At 45.6% G+C, this 27,285-nt stretch overlaps 1 protein-coding gene across 4 annotated transcripts in view; it reads right to left on the bottom strand.

Annotated features, from left to right (window-relative positions):
• Positions 1–4,519: 4,519 nt before the first annotated feature.
• Positions 4,520–27,285, bottom strand: part of FES (FES proto-oncogene, tyrosine kinase) — a 50,733-nt gene continuing 27,967 nt past the window's right edge. For all 4 annotated transcript variants that reach the window (XM_029574832.1, XM_029574834.1, XM_029574833.1 and 1 more), the window contains exons 9-19: positions 26,873–27,059; positions 25,281–25,358; positions 22,251–22,460; positions 20,935–21,057; positions 19,571–19,624; positions 14,240–14,358; positions 12,211–12,305; positions 11,055–11,178; positions 10,597–10,754; positions 8,629–8,751; positions 4,520–6,845 (exon numbers count right to left, since the gene is read on the bottom strand). In XM_029574832.1, the coding sequence (XP_029430692.1) occupies positions 6,703–6,845; positions 8,629–8,751; positions 10,597–10,754; positions 11,055–11,178; positions 12,211–12,305; positions 14,240–14,358; positions 19,571–19,624; positions 20,935–21,057; positions 22,251–22,460; positions 25,281–25,358; positions 26,873–27,059 (1,414 nt within the window). In that variant the 3' untranslated portion in view covers positions 4,520–6,702. The remainder of the gene's footprint in view (positions 6,846–8,628; positions 8,752–10,596; positions 10,755–11,054; positions 11,179–12,210; positions 12,306–14,239; positions 14,359–19,570; positions 19,625–20,934; positions 21,058–22,250; positions 22,461–25,280; positions 25,359–26,872; positions 27,060–27,285) is intronic.

The raw sequence follows: 27,285 nt of genomic DNA, 5'->3' as shown, positions 1-27,285 counted from the left end.
CGCTGCCAGCTTTCGTACCCAATAGCACCATCTTAAAAGGTGGTGCTATTGAGCGCGAAATTGGCAGCGAAAAGGGTTCTTACCTTTTCGCTGTCCACGATGTCTTCACGGCATCCGCCCCGGTGCCGCCCCGACTCCTCCTGTTCCGGTCTTGACGCCGCCCGACTCCACCCCCCCCATTTAGTGATCGCACGCGAAAAGGGAAGTTTCACGTGCGATAGCTAGCTCGGGGCGGAGTCGACCCCGGAAGAGGAGGCGTCAGGGGCTGCACCGGGGGCAGACGCTGCGGACACATCGCTGGCGGCGAAAGGTAAGATTCCTTATCGCTGCCAATTTTGCGCCGAATTTTATGGTGTAATTATTCGGCGTGAAAGCCGGCAGCGATCGCAGGACCACCCCCCGCTTTGCCTCCCCGCCCCCGTTACTGCCGGATTCTCTAAGGTCAGATAACTCCGATATTAGGAGTAGGCCGAATAGGTTAATTGGCTAATTCTAAAAATGCCCTCAAGCAGGTTTAAAGTTATCCAGCCTCATATGGCCGGATAACTGTAGCTTTAACCGGTTATATTCAAAAGAATAGAGCCAGTTAAATGGCAATGCAGACTTTAAAACAAAAAGGTACATTGTGAGCCTAGCAGCCTGAGTGTCAGCACCCCCCCCCCCCTCCAGCTGTAAGCATTGGACCTGCCGGCCTGAGCATCCCCATCCCCAAAACCCCTCTAAAAAGTAAAAGTGGAAGGGACCCTGGACCAGCCTCCACCCTTCCCCATGCCCGCTCTGCAGTTCAACAACATCGTACTGCAAATATCCTCCTTCCACCCCCACCCTGATCCTAACCCTCCCAGTACCTTTGGCAGTCCCAGTTTTGAAGCAGGATTGTGGGATGCTGCTCCCGTGATCCCAGACGGTGCTTTCTCTGTTGCTTTGTGAGCAATACTGGAAGCGGAGGGAAGTTTATGTATTTAATGAATCATTAGCAGGATGCCAAATTTGATTTTGTCATAGTCTAAATAAAATTAAAGAATAGTACACATGTAGCTCTATTGTCCAAGGGGTGTTTAAATTTGTGAGACTATGAAATTGTCATTTAAAATTAAAGCATGCTTTCCCAGTTTTCAGGCACTCGTTCACACACTTCTGCAACTCTTAAGACATCTTTTCCTCAATAATAGCATTGATGTGAACAGCCTTTAAAACTCTCTCTAACAATGAGAACGAAGTTGCTTGCCTGTAATTAATGTTCTCCATGGAGAGCTGGATAAGCAATCCTACATGTGGTTGACAGCATCCCAAGGCACCATATACAGAGAGTAACTACTTGATAGCTAGGATAGCCTAGAATTTGTTGCACATGATGCAGCAGGCACTGCACTAGGCAGCCCCCAGTGAAGCCCCCCTCGGTTGATGCTAAAGCTATCACCTCCATTTGATGTATTCTGCTTGCTAAACTCTGGGGAGATGGGTAGAAATGTGGGACTGTTTATCCTGCTGTCCGCAGAGAACATCAGTTACAGGTAAGCAACGTTTCCTTAAGCAGAATGAGCAAGCCCATATTTGTAGGCTCTCGAGCTAAGGGTTGTCTTGATATCCTCTTCCCTTCCTTTTCTGCAGGTATCTTGAATAGATAAAACTTTAGGTTTCACGGAGGATACTTTTTGACTAAGGTTTTTGCAGGCTCTTCACGCTGAATAATCCGTTCTTCAAATTTTACTACCATATGGTGTTGTAGTTCAATTTTTGCAGTCACTAGAGTTTCCAGTCTTGAAAAAGCATGCAACAAAGTACCCCAGGTTTTCCCCTGTGGAATCCAATCAACATAATATTCCTTAGTTTCTTCTATTGGAAAAATTACTTACCTGATAATTTCGTTTTCCTTAGTGTAGACAGATGGACTCATGACCAATGGGTTTATTCTCCCCTATCAGCAGATGGAGTCAGAGTCAGTTTTCAAAGCTGATGTCACCCTAGAAATACCCCTGCAGTGACCTTAGCCCTTCAGTATTCTCTTTAAAAGCCACTGTGGACATACTATCGAAAAAACTTGATTAAAATCAGATAACCATAACTCTACTCAACTAAACATATCACTGATTTCCAGTAAGATTATAGATGTCCTAATTTAGGGACTGGATGATGGTTTACCCGCAATCTCTTGGAATAGAGATCCACTCCACGGGTGAATTCTTGGCACCGTTCTTGGGCAGCCGTGGGCGGGATGCTGCGCATATCGAAGCTCTAAGGCGGGTAATACAGGCACAAAAACATGCGCAAGATGGCGCTGCCACGGCCTACCATGCGGTGTGCCGACCAAGCCTAAAGCAGAGCCCAGCACACCAGGGGGCCAGGCAACCTGCTCGGAAGTCCACTTCCCCTTACCCCAATGGGATTGGGAACGTCGGGATGGCGCACCGAGCAAGGAGACCAGAATAATTCTTACCAAAACCCCTCCAACATCTCTGAATCAGGAGGAAATCTTCTTCTCTCTCTCTCTTTTTTTTTTTTACTTACCTGGGCTCGGCACTTACCAGCTGAGTACAAAGACTGTCTCTGGCTGCGGGGGCAGAGGGCTTTGGCCATCACCACCGCGCTCGGCTTCCTGCACCCGCTGCCTTTCAGCTGCTGCAGCAGCAAAGTCCAGCTGGGAACCGGCTACTGGACCAACGCACACCTCTGAGGGAGCTCAGAAATCACCTCAGGAATTCTCAATGGGGGAGGGACCTTTGGGTATCACCGCAGGAGAGCGGGGCTCAATCTTTTCTCCAATTTAAAAGTAGAATTTCTTCTTCCAAAAGGTACAGCGATCCCCATAGGGAGCGCATGCCTACATCTGCTGGAGACGGAGAAATACTGAAGGGCTGAGGTCACTGCAGGGGTGTATCTAAGGTGACGTCAGTTTTGAAACCTGACTCTGTCTCCATCTGCTGGCAGGGGAGCATAAACCCATTGGTCCCGAGTCCATCTGGCTACACGCTACGAAAAATTAGTTCGCTTACCAGACTGAGCTAGGGAATAGACCAGTGTCTTCACTGAAGCTGTCACCGAATCCAGAGTTTGCAAGAGATAAGAAGAGGGTTTCATGAAGCTCAAACAGGCCCTGAAAGCCGGGGTTCCTGCATAATCTGAGATCTGGACCACTGAATTCAAGCGGCCATCATCCTCTCGAGTCTCTGAGGACATAAGATTTGCCATGCTAGGTCAGACCGAAGGATGAGTATTCTGCTTTTTCAACAAGCCAAATTCACTAGTACCTGGCAGAATCCAAAAAGGTCGACACAAACCGCATACCATCACAGAAAAACTGGGCAAGTATTCGTTCGCACCCAGCCAAACCTGCTTGTAATCTTTCCTCGTCTCTCTGCCCATAGGCATCACAACTCCCAGCTGCAGACGGATCCCATGAACAGCTGGCCACGGTACGCACACGGATGTCCACTTCCTCACTGTCCCCGTGACTTCTGCTCCTGGAGACCCAGTGATTGATTGGGCTCCCTTCTCATTCCGAGTCAGATGAAAAGTTTGCCGCAGTTGTGGAGAGGTTCTCGGAGGAGGAAGCAATGCTGCGCATACACACTGAGTTTCTCTCTCAGCTCTATTCAGCCCGCCCCTTTCCCTGAGGTCCAAGATGGGAATAGAAAACACAAACAGATTTTACAGTAATATCATGAATATAAACATTCAGTAAACAAATGCCAAGAATAACAAACACATAAAACTTAATAAATACAATTTAACAATATGTAAAAATACTACATTTGAATGTAAATTAAGACTATAATAACCCCCTCCCAAGTACAGTATGAAATTACAAAATACAATACAATAAAACCAGACAAGACAAGCAGTTAGAAATCCAAGCCTACATAACAGAAAATTTAAAAGTAGTCAATATCAACAAATTATACCACAAGCAACATACACCTGCCAGCAACGTCCAGAGTTTTAGGAATTGTGCATTACTGCTGGCCAATGGAAGTAGCAGTGAGGGTAAGCCTCCTCTTAAGACGTCCCTCCCGAGTCACCTGGACATGCCCCCTGGTTCCCCCCCAAAACATTTCCCCTTAAAAGAGGACCAGTTTTAGAAAAAACACATATGAAACAAAAAATATAGTCATGAGTAGAAAGCACTGTTGCTTTAACTTGAATGGCAAATTATTCCACGGACACGTTCCTAGTTATAAAACTCAGAAATGTCATAGCAAAATCTTCCTGGAGCAGCGATCTCTTAACGCAGGCGTTTTGTGTGAGCAGTACTGGGGGAGGAAGGGGGCATGGTAGCCTTCTCAGGAAAGGGTGGGGTCAGGACCAGGCTGAGGGCTAGCGGCTAGCGAGAGTTTTAGAGGAAGAACAGTTCCTAAAACCTGCAAAACCTTGCCACACTAGCACAATAGTCTCTTGTGGTCTTCTGTTTTCTTATTCATCCTATACCTTCTGTCCCACCCTGAAAGCTCATTAATCTCCTCTCCTCCTCGTCCCTCAAAGCAGCCCAACATAAGCAACAGAAAACAAGTTTGAAATTTAATGAGCGACAAAATAATTTATTGCAGTATTTGGACATATCCACAAAATCTGTCAACAAGCATTATTCAATCTTTATATTATTATCAGTCCAGTCTGCCAAGCTAACATTGAAAATATGTAGCACGCCACTTTTGGTACAAACCAGCTTCCATAGATTTTTTGTTGAATAACAAAACTTCAGAATTATTTACGGATATGTTTAATTTACTTGCTTACATTTTATACTGCTTTATCATTCGTAGCCCAAAGCAGTACTCTGTCTATTCACATTACCATGGGAATTTTGACTGGCTTTTGTAAAGAAGAAACATGTGCACTGGTCCTGATATATATATATATACTTTGCAAGATGCAAGATCTAATAATTTATTGTTACACAAACTGAGAATCCAGTTTGCTACAGATTTTTTTTCTAACTGAATGGATCTTCCAATAACCATCTCAGTACCCAGGATTTCATTGTCTCTCCTTAGCACAATAACCTGGCACCTGGTTAAGGAAGCTTTTGCTTCTGTGCACCGTGCAGTATTTCATGAGCAGGTAAGACTAGCAGGGATGCAAATCCTGTATCAGTGACAATCATTTAAACGTCTGGGAGCAGCCGTGCTACCCTCACATTCATTGGAGCTGATGGAATCGTACTCAGTGCGATGTCATAAAGATCACACACACACCAAGGGGACCAATCACACACCCTCTTACATGTGACACTGCTGTGAATCCAGCTGCTCGCAGGGCTTTTCACGGCTCTGCAGCTTACATGTTTTTAAAAATAATGTGGCAGTAACATTTTTAATTGAGAAAGTCAGTACGGTAGCACTGAAAGACTGTGCAAAACACAGAGGACCCAGCTTCCATTCAAAGCAGCAGCATGATCATTATTATTATTTTTTTTTTTTTGTAGTTATGTTAAATTTAGGAGCAAACCCACGAAAAGTTGCACTCTGCATCTCCATCTCGAGTCAGGAATGGGAGACCAGATGGACTTTGCGTTCCTTATTTGTCATTTTCTATGTTAATCTTAAAGCAGTATTAAAAAAAAACAAAACAAAAAAAACAATGCATGGAAATTTTATTCTGAAACCCACACTCACATTTTCTCTCCTGACTGCAAAGAGTAACATAGCTGGAAAAATTCTCAGCTTTAATCATTTTTTTTAAATTTCTTTTCTGCCTTTTGTGACATTTTAAAATGGATTACATTCATGTACTGTAGGTATTTCCCTATCCCCACAAGGCTTGCAGTCTAATTTGGTACCTGAGGCAATGGAGTTCGAAGTGACTGGCCCAAGTTCACAAGGAACGGCAGTGGGTATTTGAGCCTGGTGTGCAGCCTGCTGTGCTATCCACTAGGCTACCCACTTCACACTATAAGGCTTGCTACTAGAAAAACTCAAGCGCACCATCAACAGTTCAGAGGCTTGAGAGGGGCATCGATCCTGCGCTTGCATTATGGAACTGTTGCCAAGCACTCTCAGTTTTTAAAGAATCTCCTACTGTTACCCATGTTTGGTTGTGCTTCATACCGCTCACATCGTGATGAGGATTCATTTAGAAAGTACCGAGCGTGCCACTTTGTAACTTCTAATGTAGAAGATTCATTTCAAGTAAGGCAGCATGGGATCCAGCCATGGCACAGATAAGGCTGCCCAAGCAAAGATTCTCCCCCACACCTCGGTTTGCACACCTCTCTTCACTCTGACTTACAGCTTTTGTTGGCAGGTGAGAACAGCTGGAATGGCAGTATCCGTTCACATCTGGAGGATCTGGGAGGTGAACTTTCCACATGGATTTGTTTTGTGCACACCATGATAGGAACGAACCTCACTCACAAGCTCGAGGTATATTGGCTACAATCTCAAATCCCTTGAATTTACTGCTAGTGCTCGCTTCGGTGCTTGCATTGTAGCAAAGGCAGATTCTTTCTGGATTTCAGAAGATTTAAATAGGTAGAAGCAACATGTGAACCTGCGCTTGGAAGTTCTTTTGACTCAGGTCTGTGGCGCCCGGTACAGTTGGGACGGTTTGTGTATCTTACTGCCCCATTTTCTCAGTTGATCATGTGAAATGGCTACTGCCATCAATCAGAGCCACCAGAGAATGGAGAGGACCAGATGATGCAATCAGAGACCGAGTTGCAAGTTACGTGGGATTGCAGATCTCCTGGGTCCTCGTTTTGATGCTTCATTTCAGCCTCTTACGGATGGCAGTGAGCTCCTTGAGGACAGTGCTGAAGCTGGGGCGTTTTCTTGGTTCATACTCCCAGCAGTGTAGCATCAAACTGTAAATTTCATCCGGACACTGAGCCGGGCTGGGCAGTCGTTGACCTGGAAATGAAGCGAGATGAAGAGGGGCAAGGTTAGTTCCGACATAGCTGCCAGACTTAATGAGAATGACACTCCCAGAGAGACACCTGGGTTAGCCAAAAGCCTCCAGAAGAAGGCTCATCTCCTGATATCTCTCTTTATCTGTGCGTAACTGGTGCTCAGGATGGTCTACCCAGCACAGACTCAGGGTTCTTGCCATACTAGTTCATGGAGATGTTGATGGGAGGAAAAACACTTAACTCTATACCTTTGTCCCAAAAGGGTTTAGTTAAAGTTTTGGGCACAAGGATAGCAAAAGAGCCATTGGTGTCTGGCCCAAGTGGTTAAGCACCAGCATTGCAGTTCCAGCAGTGTGCTACTGTCTCCCACCCCACCAGAAACGCGAGATGTGTCACTCCCCTCCCACTGCAGCGTGATTAATGGCTGATCGGGGATGCCATTTCCCAGATGAGGTCTACTCACATCCCGTATGGAAGCACGGTCCAAGCTACTGGTAAGTCTGCTCCACTAGATTACAGGCAGCCTCTTCCAGTGCCAGGGAGACGAGCACTGGGTGAGGACGTAGGCTATAACTATAGAATAAGACTAGCAACTAGGTCTGTCTGGCAGACTAGATAACCTAGCAGAAATATCTGGCAGGCTATGCAGGGGGGTCCAGGAGGCCAGATGTGTGGGCTAAAGCTTTGTGGTTAGACGTGGGAAGAGAGGGATACTGGGCATGAACTAAACAGGGGATCTTGTATGCTCATTTACCCAAGATGGCAGGGTATTAAAGAGGCAAATGACAGGAACAGTCCTGGACAGCGAGGGATATCTTTCAAGTGGTCATGCTGTTTGGCTGGCAGCTGGGAGTGTGGGCAGAGATAACCTGGCAGAATGGGTGGCCTGGTCGATATTTTTCTGCCATCATCTTATGGACAAGGTCTTATGCAGAAGAGGGGGTCCTGGGGTTATGTCGAATCCCCAGATTCTGCTGGCATGCTGCCTCTCTGGAAGCACAGCCAGCTCCTGAACCAATTCAAAATCAGCATCCCAGGGTGTGGTGGTTACAGGTATTGCGCTGCTGTCACAGGGCAAGTTCCCGTTTACTCCACTCAGACAAAAATAATGTTTTCATGGTACTTAAGGTACAGGCATCCTAATCTAGCCTGCAGAAAGTTTTCAGAACGAACTTTCTTGAGCTCAGTAAAAATCAGTCCTCATTTTCACTTGTACATATCCCTTCTCTCTGCACCAATATCCTCCTCTATGTAATTGACAGACTTGTTTACTGAATATGGACTATTCAATCACAGCTTTGCACGTAACTATGTTACTGGCAGCACAGTTGATGCAAAGTCTTCCTTTTTAAAGCCAATTTCACGCAGCAACAGATACGCATCACTACTGCAGCAGATTACCAGCTGCATCAAATCATATGCCATGCATGGACTCTTGTGCTCAAAATTCACACATAAACCACCTGGAAGTGAAGATCAGATATTTCTGGTGCTTTGATCGCTTTAAGAGATAAGTTGCAAGATATTTAGATACTTTAGACAGCAATACAGTCCATACACTTCAAACTGTCAGTAAAGGCTGTAGATGTGTATTTTCACTGTGCACTAAAATATAATATTAAGATCCCATTCCACCAGTGGATGGTGTCCATCATCCTGACATCTTACAGCATGGCTAAGTTAGATGTTTCTTCAGGTGGTACATAGGGAAAAAAACAAACCAGCCTATAATATTGAACGGCAGGTCATGTAAGTCAAGTGCATGGAGACAGAAAGGCGCTTACCCTGTTCTATTGCCTCTCGGGTCTGCTGGTTATTCAAGGTGGCATACGGGGTAGACCCCAGGGTGAAGGCTTCCCACAGGAGTATCCCAAAGCTCCAGATGTCACTCTCTGAGCTGTACCTCCCTAGAAAACAAAGGAGCAGGACTCTGAGAGGGATGATTTCCAAGGAGGTGAGACCTGGGACAAGCAGGAGCTGTTCAGCGCCAGCTCCTTTGACACAGCTGCTCCTGGAACAAGACCCACTTCTGCAAACTCTTATTGTTATTGATGCATTTATTTATTTAGATTTAACTCGTGCCTTTTTATAGGTAGCTCAGAGCGAGCCACATTCAGGTGCGGTAGGCATGTCCCTGCCCCACAGAGCTTAAACTCGGAGGCAACGAAGGGCGACGTGACTTGCCCAAGGTCACATGAAGCGGCAGCGGGATTTGGACCCTGGCTTCCTTGCCCTGCAGCCCGCTGCTCTAGCCAGCAGGCTATTCTTCCACCACACTGCAAAACGTTTGATTACCCTCAGAAGAATATTAAGGTACAAAAAGATTCGTGGCAGGACCTGGCTCAGTGCTAACCAAATGACAAAGGCAACTCTCTGTCCCTTCCTAAATCAGTATTTCCCATCAATCGGATTCTTTTAAGCTACATTCAAAGCGTTCGTGTCAGTCTGAGATACTTCCCTGCCCGGCCAGTTATTCGGTGGCAGGGCTGGGTTTGATTTCTCCTGTTTCAGGTCTTCTGCTCCCCAGGCCAGGCAGGGACGCTGTGCCGGAAGCGTTCATCGCTTTTAGGGAGTGGGAGTCCCGGGCATCATGGAACAGTAACACCTGCTGGCCACCGTTCAGGGCCCACGAATGCAGGGCCCACGTAGCACCCCCCCTCCCCGCCCAGCAGAGGATTGTCACTGAAATGCCTGGGCTGAGTCACCTGCAAGGAAAGATTATAAAATAGGCAAAATCCCTGGAGTAGCTGCGAACATAAGCTCATGAAGCCATGAACCAGTGAAAGTCAAGTCTGATTGAGCTGCAATCCCAATGGAGCAGGAGGGAACTGCCAAGCCAAAGTAAAATAAAAAACCCATCGGTGAATTACACTTGCAAACGCAGTAATCTACATAGGAGAGCAAATGAAATCACTTCAGACTCAAAATAATTCACCTTGTTAAGCGAGGAAACAGAGACATTTGATTACAAGGTTTTTCACTGTGATTTACGGTTAATTGTATTTATTGCCTGCCTTGTCTGGCAGTTTCCCTCTGCTCAATCAGAGCTCAGGCTGCCAGTCTTCATTTGCAACCAGTCGGGACATTTCTCCCCCTTTCATATCCCCTCTCAGTATTTGGTGCCAGTTCGGGGCTGGGGGCTGTGCATTAGGGCTCCATCTGTAATTCTGCACTCATGAGCCTTAACTCTGGCTAGGACTATGCCCATGATCCCGACTCCCTCTCCCCACCACCCTCAGGGGCTGTGAATGCTCCCTCCGCAGCATCCTCTGCCCCAGGGATTGAACTGACCGCCTTCAGCACGGCACTTACCACCTGAGCGCAGGGTGAGGTACAACTATTCAAAACCCCACCCTAAACGGAATAGACATCTCTCATATGGCTGCCAAATCATCTTTGTGTGCCAAAAATATGTTGCTATGCTCTCCACCCCAAAGATGACTGCATGCTAATTAGATTCCTCTACTGTAGGAATTCACACACTGATTACTATCATGACACAGGGAAACTGGCGCTCTTTTTCTCAGGCACGGTTTATAAATGACCCATGAATAAGCTCAGACCATCCCACACAAAGGGGCCAGTGATCTACAGGAGACACAAAATCCAGCTCGGTGGAGGTGAGGAACCTGGAGGTAGAATAGCGTTGTGTAGGTAAAGTAGTTTCGATCCCATACATTTCAGAAAAAAGGGTAATGTTATGGAAAGGTGGACTTGTAAAAAGGAGGAAGCAGCAGAAAACAGTCGGTTACCGTAATTGAGGGCTTCGGGGGCCGTCCATTTAACTGGGATCTGTCTCATGGCCCCAGTGGAGGAGTACACGCCATCTTGCTCCTCCCTGGACATCCCAAAATCACTGATCTTCAGGACGTTCTTCTCTGTGACCAGACAGTTCCTAGCGGCCAGATCTCTGTCATAATTATTTGAAAACATGTTAGAACGCATGCTGTCAAAATATCAACCAAACAACTGATTTATTAATTTTTTTTACTGTTGTGCTGAAATGATATTTGAACTTTGGTTGGGTGCACGTGGCACTTGCACCAAACTCCCTTAGGGTCTCCAAAACGCTCGTCAGTAATAGCAGCAGCAGCCTCCTGGGAATCCCCCCCCCGAGTTCTTCACCAGAAGCTTCTTGAAGTATCTTGAGCTCTCGCTGTGCAGGTGAGGCCCTTTCTCAGACCTCCCTGGTTTTCGTCAGGCCACCTACCTGTGGATGCAATGTTTACTTTCCAGGTACTCCATTCCCGCCGCGGCGTTCTCCGTCATCCTAATCAGCTCCTTCACCTTCAGCTGGGCCCCTTCATTCCTTAGGAATGTCAGGAAGTCGCCACCTAGCAGAGGAAGCGAAGTGGTTCAGCATCTTGGATCCTAATCTGCAGAAGGGTTTGGCCACAGGCAGAGAATGGGAGAAAGCCTGTTCGTTCCGTTTTCTCCGAAGTGCAGGTGGGTCATCTCTACAGCTTCGGAACCATATGGCTTCCATGAGAGCACATTGCAATCTGGACCAACACATAAGCTTTATAGCTTTACAAATCTGGCTTCGCGTCAGACACGGGAGGGGGCAAGGGCCCTGGTCTACGTCATAGTCTTCTAAAAATCGAAGAGGAAGGTGCCACAGCCCGAAACAGCCTCCAGTGGAGGTGATGGAGGACAGCCTCGGAACAGAATTTGGACATTCTTGGGCCAAGCGATGGTAAGAAGAGGGACCTGGGAGGGGAGGGGGGGAGCTGATTTAGGTTTAGGGTGTGAGTTTATTCACTCATCCACCCAAAGCAACAGAGAACCAGAGAGGCAGACAACTGGGCAGTCTGGTAGGGCCAGTTGGTCTTTCTCTGCCTTCTGTGTGGGTCTGGCACACCTGCAGGTTGGTTGGCATGGCGAGGAAGGACGGAGGTCTGTGTGGGCAAGGAAAGAATTTCCTTAATTAATGGTTGATTAAAATCATTTAAAAGCTGCTGCACAACGTACAATGAATGTAAAAGGGAGCAAATGAGAAAGTGAGAGTGACAGTGGGCTGTATGTAGGTCAAAACGAATGTGGAAGTAAATGTGAATGGCCGTGAACAAGCAGTGCTAAAGGTGAAGGAGAGGGGAGGGGGAATAATGGAAAAACTAGGGATGCTGTCATGAAGCTGGGTCAGTCCGGCAGGATGCCAGCGCAGTAGTATCTACAAGTCCTAGCAGCAATGCAGCTGCTCATGTAACCGGGTCTCTCTGGGAGGGTGGGCAGATTATTACAAAGCTTGGTGGCTAGACATGGGAAGGGAAACTAAGCAGGGGATCCTGTATGGGGACCGAGACCGAATGGCGATCCCTGGGCTTCGCCCAAAAAGGCCAAGGGATCAATGACCCCCCCAGACTCACCCTGAACCAGTTCCATGACGATGTAAATGGGCTGCTTTTGTGTGCAGACTCCAATCAGTCTCACAATGTTGGGGTGGCTGTACTGCTTCAAGATCCTGCAAGGGGAAAGAGAGGAAACGCAACAACAGGTAATGGTCACCACGGCTCGGGCTGAACCCATGCTCCCTTCCCCACCAGCCTGATGCCACCGCCGGAGGCCCCAGAAGGCAGAGATGCCACAGTTCTGTGGCGCTGAAAACTCATCGAAAACGGAAGGAGGGTGCTTCTCGCTCCCTGATCACATGTTGCATTCTAATCCCCCTGGACTTATTTTAAAGGATATCCCTGCTGTGATGCGCTTTTTCTCAAGGTTACCCCCTAAAACCTCAGTAAAAGCAGAATGATGCAAGACATGCGCATCTTTCAGACCCGGTTCGTCTTCATTCAGTGTTATTTAAGCATTTATTCTGAATACACTGATTAAACTACATAGAGGTCGGTATTCAGCCTTTATTCGGCTAAATTCTAGCCAGCTAATAAGTTAGCTGGCTAGAATTTAGCCGGATAAGTTTTACATTTTATTAAGAATTTATGAATCGCCTAACACTTAAAAGTCTAGATGATGTACAAGATAACATTCATAAAATAGAATAAAAAACAGATAATAAATATAGTAAAATAAACTCAAAATAAACATAAAAACAGCCAAAACGCCTTAAAGTTAGGGCCGTTCCAGGGCGTAACTGGGAGGAGTTGAGTTAACAGCTAAGTTAACCGGCTAACTCTGATAATCATAGTTAGCCAGTTAAATTAGCTGGCTAAGTCTGGTCGAGTCAAAGAGCCAGCTATGGTTAGTCGGCTAACTACTTAAGATAGTCGACTATATTCAGTTGTGCAGCTGCACAACTAACTTTGCTCTCCCGGACTGTGTCTGAATATGGACCTCATAGTTTCCAATCCTATCCCTTCATCTATTGCCTTTCCAGGAATGTACTAAAACTTCCTCCATCGCAATGTCTTCCGAGTAGACAAAACCATTTTTGAACCTCATTGAGGTGATTGTGACTGTACTCGCTAAACCTGCCTGATGCAACATTTATGACTGCTTCATTTGTTTCACAAGAAAATAAAATATGGTTTACCCAACTATTAATTGGGAAAAAATCATGGGTTGTTTTTTTTTTGGGGGGGGGGGGGGGTTTAGATAAAAATTGTTGACATGAGAGATTCAGCAGCAGTGAGCAGATTTGGGAGCAGCATGCAACGTCTGCAGACATTCCTGTAATTACAGAATGAACTCCCTCCCCTCAAATCTCTGGGCTTTGTTAAAAGAGTGGAGGGGTAGTTTAGGGATCAGAGCCTCAGGGTTTGAAATCCTTGGGCAAGTTACTTCACCCTTAGGTACAAACCTGGGGGCCCCCGTTAGTAAAGAAGCCCCTTAGGTCGTCAGCCTTCTGGGGCAGGAAGCTACGTACAGAGCCTGAATTTGTAACTCACTTTAAGCCTGGAACGGGAAAGCTGAGTAAATACAAATATGGCACTTGCCGGGAGATTCCTCTATTACCCGCTGTCTATTGTTTGCCGCTGGTGGAGATCTGATGTTGGGGGTAAGCAGACCTTTATAGCTGTTCCAGTGTGACAGTTATAGTGGTTTTGAGTGTCCTCGCTCCATGCTTTTAAATTGAAGACTTTCATTTTTGATGAAATCTAATTATTGCCAAATACCATAAACCACTAGACTTTCTTTTTTTTCCTGTTTTTGGTTTGTTTTTTTTTAAATCATAACGCCAAAGCTACAAAACATTGATTGTGCAAGCAGAGCCCCCTTCTAGGCTGATAACGCCACAAAATTTTCAAGCTGTGTTGAGTTTTTCCATTTTAGCTCTGCTAATTAGAGGCTAAACATGGAAAAAGAAAGAGTGACACAGCACTAACTGGTACTGTAAAAAGGGTGTTAAGAGCAATGTGGAGAAGCAGGCCAGAGGGCGGCACTGGAATAAGATCCGCCAAAGGCCAAACAAAACAGCAAAGCTGGCAGAGGCTGCCACACCTGGCTTCCAGCAGAAATTTGTCCTTCAGGTCTGGTGGGAGGGTGTCCCGGCAGGTCTTCACTGCCACCGGCGTGTTATCAGAACGCAGGCGGCCGCTACAAACCTCTCCAAAATTACCCTGAAACAAAAAGCGTACAGCAGCTCATTTATTAGTGGATTTCAGTGCAATTTAAAGAAACTGCAAATAGTACTAATGGTAAGAGCACTGACCTTTTAGACGGGAGTCATCCTGAGGCTTGCAAGGTTAGACCCTGCTCACCTCTGGCTGGCTGCTTGAGTTCAGACCAGGCGTACGCTAGTTGTTAGAACAGTGGACAGAGAACCAGGGAAGCCAGCGTTCAAATCCCATTATCATTGCCTTCTGGCCTTGGGCAGGCCCCTTCACCCTCTATTGCTTAAGGGTCAAATCTGGGGGCCTGATTTACTGAGTCTCCTCTTCCATTCCGTGTCTATGGGGAAATGATCAGTAAATGAGGCCCTTGGATTGTAAGCTCTCTGGGGCATGGACCCAGCAATTGTATCTGAGTTTATAACTCGGATTTGAAAAGGCAAGTCATTATATTAAAAAAAAATAAATTCAAGCCACTTACTTTCTCTCCTTGTGCCTCAGTTTGTATTAATAATAATTTGAATTTTTAGCTCAGTTTTCCAAACTAAGCTTAAGGTATTTTAGAGTATTGTGAGTAATTCAGGTATAATAAGTCCTTACCCAGAAGAGCTTACAATCTAGGAGGGGTGAGTGAGGTAACAGAAAATAAAGTGAATTACCCAAGAAGCTTCATTGGGGGGGGATTTGACCCCTGATTGGTCTGGTTCTTAGCCCATTGCTTTAACAGCTAGGCTAGTGTTCCTCAAGTTGATCTGGGAATACCTCCTCACCAGTTGGGTTTTCAGGATAGCCACAATGAATATGCATGAGATAGATTTGCATCCATTGTCCCCACTGCACTCCATGAAGTTAGCAAAAAAGGCACAACCCTGGAAGCTGGCAGAATTGAGTCAAAATAAACTTCATCTTTCCTAAATAACTAAGAACTGAGCACATTCTAGATCAGGGGTGAGCAGAGCTGCAGCTCCCATTCCATCCACGCACACTGGTTGGGCCCCTACACATCTGCTTATATCTCTTATAGAGATGTATCCTGGTTTGCCGGTCGGGCTCTTGAACCAGTTGCAAGTAATGACACTGCCAGCCAGTATCAGACACCACGTCACAAACAGATTTTTTAGATTGCAAAAACTTTATTGGCACATACACACTAACAACCGCAAAGACACACTCTCTTTCTCAGACACACCCACACTCTGAGAGTGTGGGTGTGTCTGTGTCAGAGACAAAGATACCCACATACACATTCTCTCTCACAGACAAAGTGTGTATGGCTGTGTGTGTCTCTCACTCTCTCTGACATGCTGCTGTTGTACTGCTGCTTATGTGCTCACACAGTGACTGCCCGCAGTCCAATAGTGCTGCATCATGGTGTAAGGTTCTTGCTTGCTGCCAGCCCTTCCCCATTCTGTAGCAGCCCCCTCCCTCTCCCATATCCCTCTCCCAAGGACAGTGGTTCTCAACTTTTTTCCCCATTGTGACACACCTGACAGGCCACGCTCACATCTGTGACACACTACTCATCACAATTCACGGCGGAAATAAAAAGTAAAGGCCCGGTAATTATTTTTATTGTTTAAAATGACAAGGAAAAGATACGTATTCTGTCTGAACAGAAACTGCATAAATAGTAAACATTCCACACCAAAAACAGCACCAATTTCCAAGCACTTAAAACAGTAACCACCTTACCTAAGGAAAGGCAACACTGAAAATATTACACCAGGCCTTAAGACACCAATACATCTCCTATTAGGAAAACGGACCAAGCCAGGCTGCTATAGAGCCCTACACAGAAACTACAGACCAGCAGAAAACCTCACCTGAGTCACATGTGCTGACCCTCACCTAACAAAGAATAAGAGACCAAAACGCATAACTAGAAGCATGCAGAAAAAACTGAATTGGAAACTGCAACAAGACAGAGTCTCTTTATGCAGTGTAATAAAGGAAAAAAGAAACATCACCCATCCTTATAAAACAAATCAAGAAATATAAAATCAGTAGCAGTAAAACCATACTAACAAAAAGAACAGATTATTTCAAAACAGCTGATGAGTGGAATATCCAATAATTAAAAACTCACATAAAAAATGTCTAGATACCAATAAGATATTTCAAAATAGCAGACACAAAGACCCAGTAATGAAAAATAAGGATACAAACATTTTTTCCCCTGCATACCTGGAAACGTTTGATATCCAGGTCTCCTGAGATTGTTTTGAATTAGCAGGAGGAGGGGTGGTTTGCGTGGAACTTTCTCCTCTCTCAGTCACATACCAGCGCTCTCTCTCACACTGGCTCTCAATTACACACCTATACAAACATGCTCTCAGTCACTCACATATACACATGCTTTTTCTCTCACTTATATAGGCTCTTAATTACAATTTACACACATGCTATCTTTTCACGCTTACACACACAGGCTTTCAATCAAACACATACATGCTGTCTTTTTCTCTCACACACAGACTCTCATTCACATGCTTACAAACATGCTCTCTCTCTCTTTCTCTCATTTACACACAGGCTCTCAATCACATACTCACATGCTCCCTCACCTAAATCAGCTCTCAATCATCACAGACACACATGCTCTCGCTTTCTCTCATTTACACACAGGCTCTCAATCACATACTCACATGCTCCCTCACCTAAACCAGCTTTCAATCACACACAGACACACATGGTCTCTCTCTCTCATTTAAACACAGGCTCTCAATCACATACTCACATGCTCCATCACCTAAACCAGCTCTCAATCACACACAGACACACATGGTCTCTCTCTCTCATTTACACACAGGTTCTCAATCACATGCTCACATGCTCCCTCACCTAAACCAGCTCTCAATCACACACAGACACACATGGTCTCTCTCTCTCATTTAAACACAGGCTCTCAATCACATACTCACATGCTCCCACACCTAAACCAGCTCTCAATCACACACAGACACACATGCTCTCTCTCTTACTTATACACACAGGCTCTTAATCATACATACACATGATCTCTCTCACACACAAAGGATCTCAATCATACACACATACTCTTTCACACAAACAGGTTTTCAATCACAAACTTACACATACAGGTTCCCAATGGTAAACTTACATTCATGCTCTCTCTCTCACAGGCAGGCTCTCAATCACAGACATACAGACAAAGTTACATTACTGTAACACTATCCTACTTGGTCTTCCTTCCTCCTACACCAAACCGCTCCAAATGGTACAAAACACAGCAGCCCGTTTACTAACAAACACCAGGAAAAGAGACCATATTTCCCCAATTCTAAAAGACCTTCTTTGGCTACCAATTCACTTCAGAATCATCTACAAATCCATCTCCTTGATATACAAAATCATCCATCAACACACCACAATTGACCTACAATTTCCTCTCCGCTTACACAACTCCACAAGACCTACCAGAGACGCATACAGAGGATCCCTCCATGTACCCCCTACTAAAACCACCAGTCACATTACCTTAAGAGATCGAGCCCTCTCCACAGCGGGCCCACTGTTATGGAACTCCATCCCTCCCGATCTCAGACAGGAGCCTTGCCTCCTAACCTTTCGAAAAAGACTCAAGGCTTGGCTGTTTATGCAAGCTTTCCCGGACTTAAATTAATGCATCTCGCCATCAACATATCCAACACAGCAGCTGTACCTCATCTCCTTGTATATAATTTAGTCTCTGCTAAACTATCTTTATTTCCTCTGATCCCAGTTCAATAGTCCTAGTTACTTGTAACTGCTTTCTTCGAAGCCTTTGGTCTGACCCAGTATGGCATTTTCTTATGTTCTTATGAGGGTTGCAGAGAAGTGGAGGCAAGCTACAGGCACAGGAAGGAAGGGGTAAGCCAGGAGGAAGAGCCTGTGCACTGTTGGAGAGGCTTTTGTCTGAGGTGACTGCACTGAGCTCTGAGAGAAGCAGCAGCTGTGGATCCAGTGAGTCTCCTAGAGCAGTGGTTCTCAACCGGTGTGTCGCGACACTTCCCGGTAGAGATGTACACAAACACTATGTCATGTACGTGATACCCGAGGCAGGAAGAAGGTACGAATCTGAGATGCTCCCTGATGGTACCTTGATGTGAAAACCTCACCCCAGGCATTACCTGGCATATTAAAGATTTCCTACTTTAAGGACCAGAGTTGACCCTCTGAATGCACAGTGATATCACGCTTGCCATACTGTTTTGGATGTGTGTGCTGTGCTGTTCTCTTCTGTTTGTTACAGGTCCTGTGCAAAGGTGACCACTAAGGTCAGTGTTGTCCGGGAATTCCATCTAGAGGTCCTGCAGAGAGGACACCAGTTTAATTGTTTTACAGCACTGGACTGGACAGTACCTACCAAGTATACTGGGACTTATTTCCATGCCCCTGAGCATTAGGTTCCCAGCATAATCATTGCTAAATTATTTGTTGGATGTATTACACCATTCTGTTGGAGAATGATGTGTTTCTGGGAAAAATAACAGTTACCCGCCGATTGGCAAGTATGTGATTTTGGGGATAAAATGTTGTTGGGGATTGTTGTTTTGACAAAAGGAAAAGAAAAACCCAGAAAAGACCTTCTCAGTCTCATGTAAAGTGTATGTACCCATAACCTCTTCTTCGTCTTGGCTGCGACTCTACCTGCATCTTAGAAGGAGAAGCTACGTTTTTATGACAAAAATCAGTTCCTCTGGTGATTTCGTCCTGGTGCTCCTACAACCTGCTGGGAATATGAAAGAGCCGGCCGCACCCAAAGGGCCAGCAGAGGCGTAGATCCAGATGGGTGTGAGGCAATTAGAAAGGACACATGAGAAAATCATTTCTTAATTAAAACATGATCTTCTCTTCCTAGGGTTATGGAGAACGCCATTTCGGGGCCCGATTCATCGAGGTCCTCTCCCCAAGGCTGCACTCCTCCTCACAGAAAGGTCCCACCCGTTGTTCACTAGTGCGAGCTTCCGCAAAGAAAACGCCCTGCCCTGGGCTTCCCCAGGCCAAGCCTCCGCCCCATTCAGGTCCTCTTCGCTGTCATCGACAGCGCCCTCTGTCGGAAGCGGACGATTATTGGCGCTCCGCATGCACGGAACAATATCTTTCATTAAACAGAAGGAGTTATACAGATTATTGTAACGCTTTTAGGACCCGATTCACTAATCTCTCCCCCCCCCCTCCCTTTTACTATAAGAATGCGTTTATTTTATCAAGAACTCACCCTTCCAATCCGCTCTCCCAGTATCACATCTTCATGCTCGAGGACCCATTTGTCCTGTGAAGGAAGAATGATTTCACCTTTCATCACTCCAAATCACATTAATTCTTAGGTGTCTTAGCTGGTGTAACATTCTTTTGTCCATTTCAACCGTAATTTTGCATTTGACTTAAGCAAATAAAAGTAGAGGTTTGCTTAAAACAAACCAGACTACACAGTACACAGATCTATTCAAAATTAAAAATTTACCCTTGCACCTTTTCTTTCACAAATTATATTTTTACTAGATTTTACCCCTGAACTTGGAAATTTAGCAGTGGTTGGTAGGTGAGTAGCATAATAATAATAATAATTATAATTATTATTAATTAGCAGCAAGTACCACATTTAAAACTAATCAGTGAAAATTCTCTCTCACAATGCATAATTAAGTTCTGGAATTCATTGCCAGAGGATGTGGTTAGGGAAGTTAGTGTAGCTGGGTTTAAAAAAATTTTGGATAAGTTCCTGGAGGATTCCAGTCAATTAACTGGTATTAATCAAGTTGATTTAAAGGTAGATTTTAAGACTCGCATGTGGGCGTCCATGTGCGCACAGTTGCTGGCACGCAGACATGGACGCATTGATTTTATAACATGTGTGTTGGAAACAGGATGCTGGGCTTGATGGACCCTCGGTCTGACATAGTATGGCAACTTCTTATGTTCTTATGCCCTTTCCACAAAAGAGCTTACAATCTCAGTGGATAGTTGAGGTCCTGGGAGTAGAGGAATTTGCTAGAGTCACAAGGACCAGCAATGGGAGAGGTAGGATTTGGCTTCCCTGGTTCTCAGTCCATTGTGCTAACCACGAGGTCACTCTTCCTAAAATTGTCAAGTCCAAAATGCTGACTAAATATACACCGTAGACTCAATATAACACGGATGAGGAGGGGCCAAAAATCTGGGCCGCATTATAAGTTGACCCCGTGTTTTACTGAGTTCCTATATTTTGCTGTAACAGATAAGAAAGGTGTGAATCTTATACCGCACAATTTTTGGATGCTGGAAATAAAGGTTTAATGGAAATAAAGGTTTTATTGCTAAGAACAAAAATGCTAAGGAGACAAGACCTGCGCCCTATCATTTCCAATTTTAAAAAGTCATGAAACAACAAGATGTGTATTTAACATTGAAACATAGAAACATAGAAATGACGGCAGAAGAAGACCAAATGGCCCATCCAGTCTGCCCAGCAAAAACACACTTGAGAGCCAACCTTTGAGCACGTATAAGTTTTAAACACTTTGTATCTTCTCCCTACCAAAGGTTCAGATTAACACCACCACAGAAAGCAGCGTGAGCGGGGCTCAGCTAGCTGCCTGTTACCTTGGGGACGGGTTTGGCCAGGACGATCCCGCTCTTCTTCGTGACTGCTTGCTTAGTCTTCAGGAAATGGTCGATAAGCAATGGTACGGTTGGAAAGGATTCGCCCTCCAGGCGGTACATATTCTGTGGGGGAGGACACAGGAGGTCACGTCACAAATTCCTCTCCAGCACCATTCCTTAACGAGAAGCGTGGATACAATTGCTACGGACTACGAGAGCATTCGAACAACAATAAAAGAAAAAATTCCATTTCTGAGGATGGGGGGGTGGCTGTCCTGACTACGTACGGCTCCTCTGAATCAAAGTTTTCTGAATGAATATGAATATGAACAGCGGCTTGTTGGTTACCTGCTTTGCCAAAATGTTTCACTGTTATTTTGTTAATCGAACTTCAGTAGACATGCTTTCAAAATTAAAAAAGCAAATAAAGCAAAGACAAGACACTACTGGGCATTACTGCCCAGCCACGGCCTAGCAGATATTTCCGCAGATATTGCCATGCACTATTAGGGAACTTGTACACTCTGCTGTACGTTACAGTGGGCTCTGCTGACTTTGTGATGAGTCACCATGGGGCCAGGAAACATGTACACGTGCTGCTGTAGACCCCAGGCATCGTAGGACACTGTCATATGTTGCTGTCAGCCCCAGACTCTGAAGAAGCTCTCATGCATTACTATCGCATTGCAAAAATCACCGTGTATTCCTCTAAGCCAGGCCACTTAGGCCCTGCCATGCACTATTCTGAGTGTTCTAGATGCTGTCGTGGATTCCCATGGATCCTACAGACGTTGCTGTGCATTACTAGGAGTGGGGCCTGCGGGCTCTGTCGTACAGTACTGTGGCCCTATAAATACTGCGGTACATCAATATGGGCTTAAGACAAGGCTAGACATTGCCGGTAGCCAGCAGACCCTGTGAAAACCATGGGCTCAGGACACGGCCATGCATTACTGTGAGCCCCTCAGGCAGCAGCTGTGCATTACTTTGAGATGCTAAGATGTGAATGTAAATAACTGGAGCCCCCTAAGACATTGTTATGCATTACCGTGGACCCAGAACATATTATCAAGCATTAGTCTTGCGCCAAACAGAAATTGCCACGCTTTACCATGGGCCCAGAAGGCTATCATACAGTACTATAGGCAAAACATACCTATTCCTGCAGAAATGTGTAGGAAAGTAGCCCAAACAAACTTTCGTATTAGAGTTTAAGAGGGTTTCTTTGGAATACTTTACTATATATTTACTGCAGGGGTCTGTATGTTGTGTCCAGTGTAAAGTACATTTACATCTGCTGAGTCCGGGATACTCACATCCAGACACTGGATGATAAAGTGTCTTGGTTGCCCTTCCCACACGACAGAGAGCACAAGTTCCTGCTTGCCCTGGCTCTCTCGAACAAGGAACTCCCCGTTGTTCAGCAGTAGCCCTTGGACCTCTGAGCGAGGGATAGCACCATGGTACCAGTCCTGCTGGCACAGAGGCTTCTGAACATCCGGGATCAATGGCACAGGCGGAGGCAGCTGGAGCGGGCAAAATTGGAAGACGAGAAGACAAAAAACAGGTGACAGAAATGAAGAGCTTGTGGCTCACAATATGCCAAGGAAAAAAGGGCCACGAAATGGTAAAAGGAAACGTTACACATGACCAATACACAAAGCAGTTACTGTGCTGGAAACCCGACCTGCAAGGTTGGCGCATCTCCGAGCTCTAGGGTAGCCGGCGGCATTCAATGGTAACAGCAAAGTGTGAAAGAGGCATTTAGCTCTGCATAATGTTAATTTCTCAGTAGTCAAAAATACGTTTTAATATAACATCCACTGTGTTGTTGAACATCTGAATTCTAAAATTCAATACAAAATTGAATGAATGGGACAATGTTTTGTCCTTCCCAGGAATTTCATTTCATCTTGCTTTTATCTCTGTTTCATATGAAAACATAAACAGGAATGTATTATTGATTTTAATTTGATTTGTTTGTTTTTATTCCGCCTTTTGTGGCTGGTCAGCCACTTACAGTCCCTTCTGCACCCTCTGGTTTCATCTCTGGCTGTTTTTGTCTTCACGCTCTCCACCGGGAAGGCCAGCCCAGGCATCCATGCTCCCGAGATTGTCCCCGTAGAGCTTCAGATTGTGACTCCGAGTTCTAGAACTTCCTTTCCATTGAAACAGATTTGTTTTTTTTGTGCATTCTTAATGCCTCTCAGATATTCAAATGCCTCTAGCGAGTCTCCAGTCTCTCCTCTCCTCTCAGATATATGACATATACCTATATTTAGAGCCTGAAGTCCCATCTTATATGGTTTTACAATGCAGACTCCACATTCTGGTTGCCTCTCTCTGGACTGCCTCTAACCAATGACTTTTACAAGGTCATCATCACGTTTGTTTTTCTGCTGCTTATACCTCTCCCTCTGCACCTCAGCATCTCTCTGCCTTTTTAGCCACTGCCTCATCACGCTGTTTTGCTGCTTTGAGATCATCAGATCTTACTACTTCATGATGTCTTCCACTCTAGCTGCACCTCAATGTGCTTTACATTTTAACATTTCTAGAGCAGAAAGTTGGGCTACCAATTTTGATGGCCTTGTCTCTATGACACTTCCCCATGGGACAACAGGACAATGTTATTAGCCTGATTTTTTAATGGGGAGGGTGAGGGATGCCTGGAATGCCCTCTCGGAGGAGGTGGTGAAGACAAAAATAGTAAGAATTCAAGAAAAGCCTAGGATAAGCACAGAGGATCCCTAGTGGTATGAGGATGGCAGTAAAGCACTGGGGTAAAAAGTGGTGGTTATAGCCAAAAACCCGCACTGGTATGATTGCATTGCACTTCCAAGAAGGCATGGGGCTACTGGCAGGGAGTGGTAGTTACAACCCTAAACAGCAAAGGTACAATAGCAGCGGGCTTCCAAGATGGCTGGGATGACCTGCTGGACAGAACATAGTTAAAACCCAAATTTTAATGAGTATGGGGTGGCATGAATTTATTTATTTACAGCGACCTCACTAACCCTGGGAGCTGTGGGGATTATTACAGAATTTAGTAATAAGACATAGAAGGGGGTCTGAATGTTGACTTAAGTATGTCTCTCACTTGTAAGAAGCAAGTTGAAGATGGTGGAGAGGTGGTGGAGGCCATCACTGGGGCAGATTCTGAGCATGCTTGGGACAGACATGGAGGGCAGTGGGAGGAAAGGGTAGAGAGGTCAGTAAAAGGCATGGGGGAGGGGGTGTTGATGTTGGGGTGCATGTGGATTTTTTTTTATATATGCACATGTACCCAAAGTGGATAAAGTGGGCAGACTGGATGGGCTGTGCATCTCCTTACCTATCGTCAGTTACTGTGTTACAGCTAAGTAAACTGAGGTGCCCTGACATAAAGTAGCATGCCGAGATCATACAATGACAGAAATCAAACAGGGCACAGGCAGGGTCTTAGGAGATTGTGGGGCCTGGGGCAAATTAACCACCCTGGGATGCTGGCATGCATGACTCCACCCCCAAGCTAACTGAAAGTTATAGTACCAGGGGTGGGGGCTACCATGGTGGGGTGGGACCCTGGTCAATTGCTGCTATTCACCCCCACCTGGGGATGGCCCCGGACACAGGAACCCAAAAGCTCTATTGGCATAATGTTCTTTGCTTAAACCTGCTCCCTAACGTTCATCCTCGAGAACCAACCTCCACACTACTATTTGCTCAGACAGATGTGGGACCTTGTTTCCAGAAGTATATTGGTAGGAAATAAGTCACCACGGATGAATTACTGTAGAATAAAAATGAATTGAGTGGACTGGAAAAGGTATGAGCTGCCAGCAGTTGTCAGAAAAAAAGACAATAAGCAAAGAGCTAACCCTGGGCTTTGCAGTGCATCCCCAAAATCTCAAGGGAGCGCATGCTAAAATAGCTGGACCTGTAAGGAACGGCAGGCTCAGAAGGGCTTGGATGTACTGCGAAGGTGATTATATTTTGGCTCTGAAGTGATGTGGGCAGAGGGAACGTTTTGCCACTGCAAGGGTGACCCACTAATGCCACTGCAAGTGCAAGGGTGAGCTGCTGCTGGCACGAGTGGCACCAGGTGGTCTAACTTCGGAAGAAGTTTTCATTCCAATTCTCGGCCGGTTTAGGGATTTGAAATGGAGGGAAAAATAAAAAGAAAGAAAACTGAAACCCCGGAAAGGCTGCACTGCGCAAACTATTTCCTGTTCTGCGGCGTTCGCGGGCTGCGCTCCCCGGCCACGGTTACCGTAGCCCAGCCTGGACAGAGACGCTTTGCATGTACCGGGCTATTGGTTATGCTCAGGGTCTGCAGAATTAAAAGGGGAACAAGATTTACATACGGAGATTCTGGGTCGGAAGATTCCGGAGATGTGGTTTTTTATCGCTTCCAGAGTTTGGTGTTTTCCTGCTTCTCTTTCCTGGATGAATGAAAAAAATAAAACATTTCATAATGCCACATTTTATGGAACAGAAAAGACAAGAGTCCAGGATCTGCGATTGTGCCAGCCCGCAAATAACTGCTCAGCACAAATTTCCAGGGTTTACATTAAATGACTGTTGTGTACCAGGGTGAGCAATAGAAAACATGTCCTTCAGGATCGTGGCAGTCAGGTAGGTAGGTGTAGGTGTGTAGAGGTGTGTGTGTGTGTACAGGGGTGTGTGTGTGTAGAGGGGTGTGTGTAGAGGGGTGTGTGTGTGTGTGTGATTAATAACCAATAGAGATGGCCCTGCTATGCACACACAGCACTGCACTCACTCTGTGACCTGTCAAGGTGTCCCGGGCATTTCTACAGGTCCACGCAGGGGCTTGGGGATGTGAGGGAACTGTCTGGGAACGTGAATGCTTTATGGGGTCAAATCTTCAAAACAGACTTCTTTGCGTAAACTGGCTTTTTACAACATTGCCCACCCGACATGCGGGTATGTCATGTTAGCATTTAAATTTATACGACAGAGTGGAAGCATTCCCGGGGTGGGATGGGAGCTGGCGAGGGGTTTGCACTTCCGCACAGCAGTCCCATGAAAAATCTGTGGGCACCAAATAGCAGGAGTACGTTGGGCGAGGTAGTTTCACCAGGGATACTTTCTGAAGCAGACTTACATGCCTAAGTCTGCTTTGAAAACTGGTGTAACTTAGGTGCATTATGGCCAACGTTCCTAGCCGGGCTGCTTGAAAATTATTCTCCCTAGGACAACTATTTGTGAGCAACCATGGTACCTTTACACGAGAGGCTGAAACATGTGGAGCAATGGGAACACGGCTACCAAAATGTACACGTGGGCCAGGTCAGTGGTCCAGTGGCATATGAAAGGCTCCAGGTTCAGTTCTTAAGCCCAGGGCTCCTCCGGCTCTGAGGATTTTCTTTTATGGATGGTTTAATCCTTTAAGTTTATCCAGGATCCAAAGAGTATTGTGTTCCCAGGGGCTTCAGGGGTCACCTAAGAAGGATCTTTTTATCTAGCAGGAGGTTTAAACTTCTGGCTTGGGCAATGCTCGTAATGTCATTGTGTCCCCAGTAGGAATAGATGGCAAGGGGTCAACCTCCCCACTTGTGTAGGTTTTCAGAGGAAATTGCAGCCCATGACCGTCATTGGGATGGCCAAGGTGGATGTTGTGAATAGAGACTGACACACGACTTCTGACTGAACTGAAAACCCAAAGGAACGGGGGAAATGCGTGTAAGCCCACTTCTCTGTGAATGTGTTAATACTATGAAATCTTACCAACAATTGCATACATTATGTCCTGTACTAGGATGTCCAACGTTATTCTGTAAGTGCTAGAAACACATTTGTTCAGGAAAATTATAACTCTGCAGATCAGAACCCAATGCATACAGTGAGCGTTTGCTGCATGTTGAAAGTCGGACGTGTTTGCAGCCATTGAGGACCTGAGTTGCTGCATTTTAATGCTACGGCTGAAAGGACTCACTATTGAAGAAATGGACTGACGGTCATCCTGCAGCTGAAGGGCAGGAGGAGGATCTTCAGATCCCATCTTGTCAATCTTCCTCTGAAGCATATCCCTCTGGATCTGGAGCTTGGTCTGGGCACAAAGAGAGACCTGGAATTGCTGGAACGCCTCCAGAAGGGCATGGCGCTTACTCAACAGATGCACCCTGCAATGAAGAGGACATGGACAAGATGAGCCACCCCAACACACACTCAACAGGAATTTGGGTTTGTTCGGTTTTTTTTAATTTGGCTCTTTTTTTATTCTTTGAGCTTCCAGCTCAGTTGGAACCAGGCTGGGATTTGACTCGCTGAGCCATCATTCACCACTACTTGCAGATATTGCCCCTGTTTTATATCCCCTCCCAGCTTACCTTATTGCAATGACAGCTC

The sequence above is a fragment of the Rhinatrema bivittatum genome, chromosome 13, assembly GCF_901001135.1.
Source record: "Rhinatrema bivittatum chromosome 13, aRhiBiv1.1, whole genome shotgun sequence".
NCBI classification, from domain to species: Eukaryota; Metazoa; Chordata; class Amphibia; order Gymnophiona; family Rhinatrematidae; genus Rhinatrema; species Rhinatrema bivittatum.
This window is presented reverse-complemented; position numbering and strand designations above follow the sequence as displayed.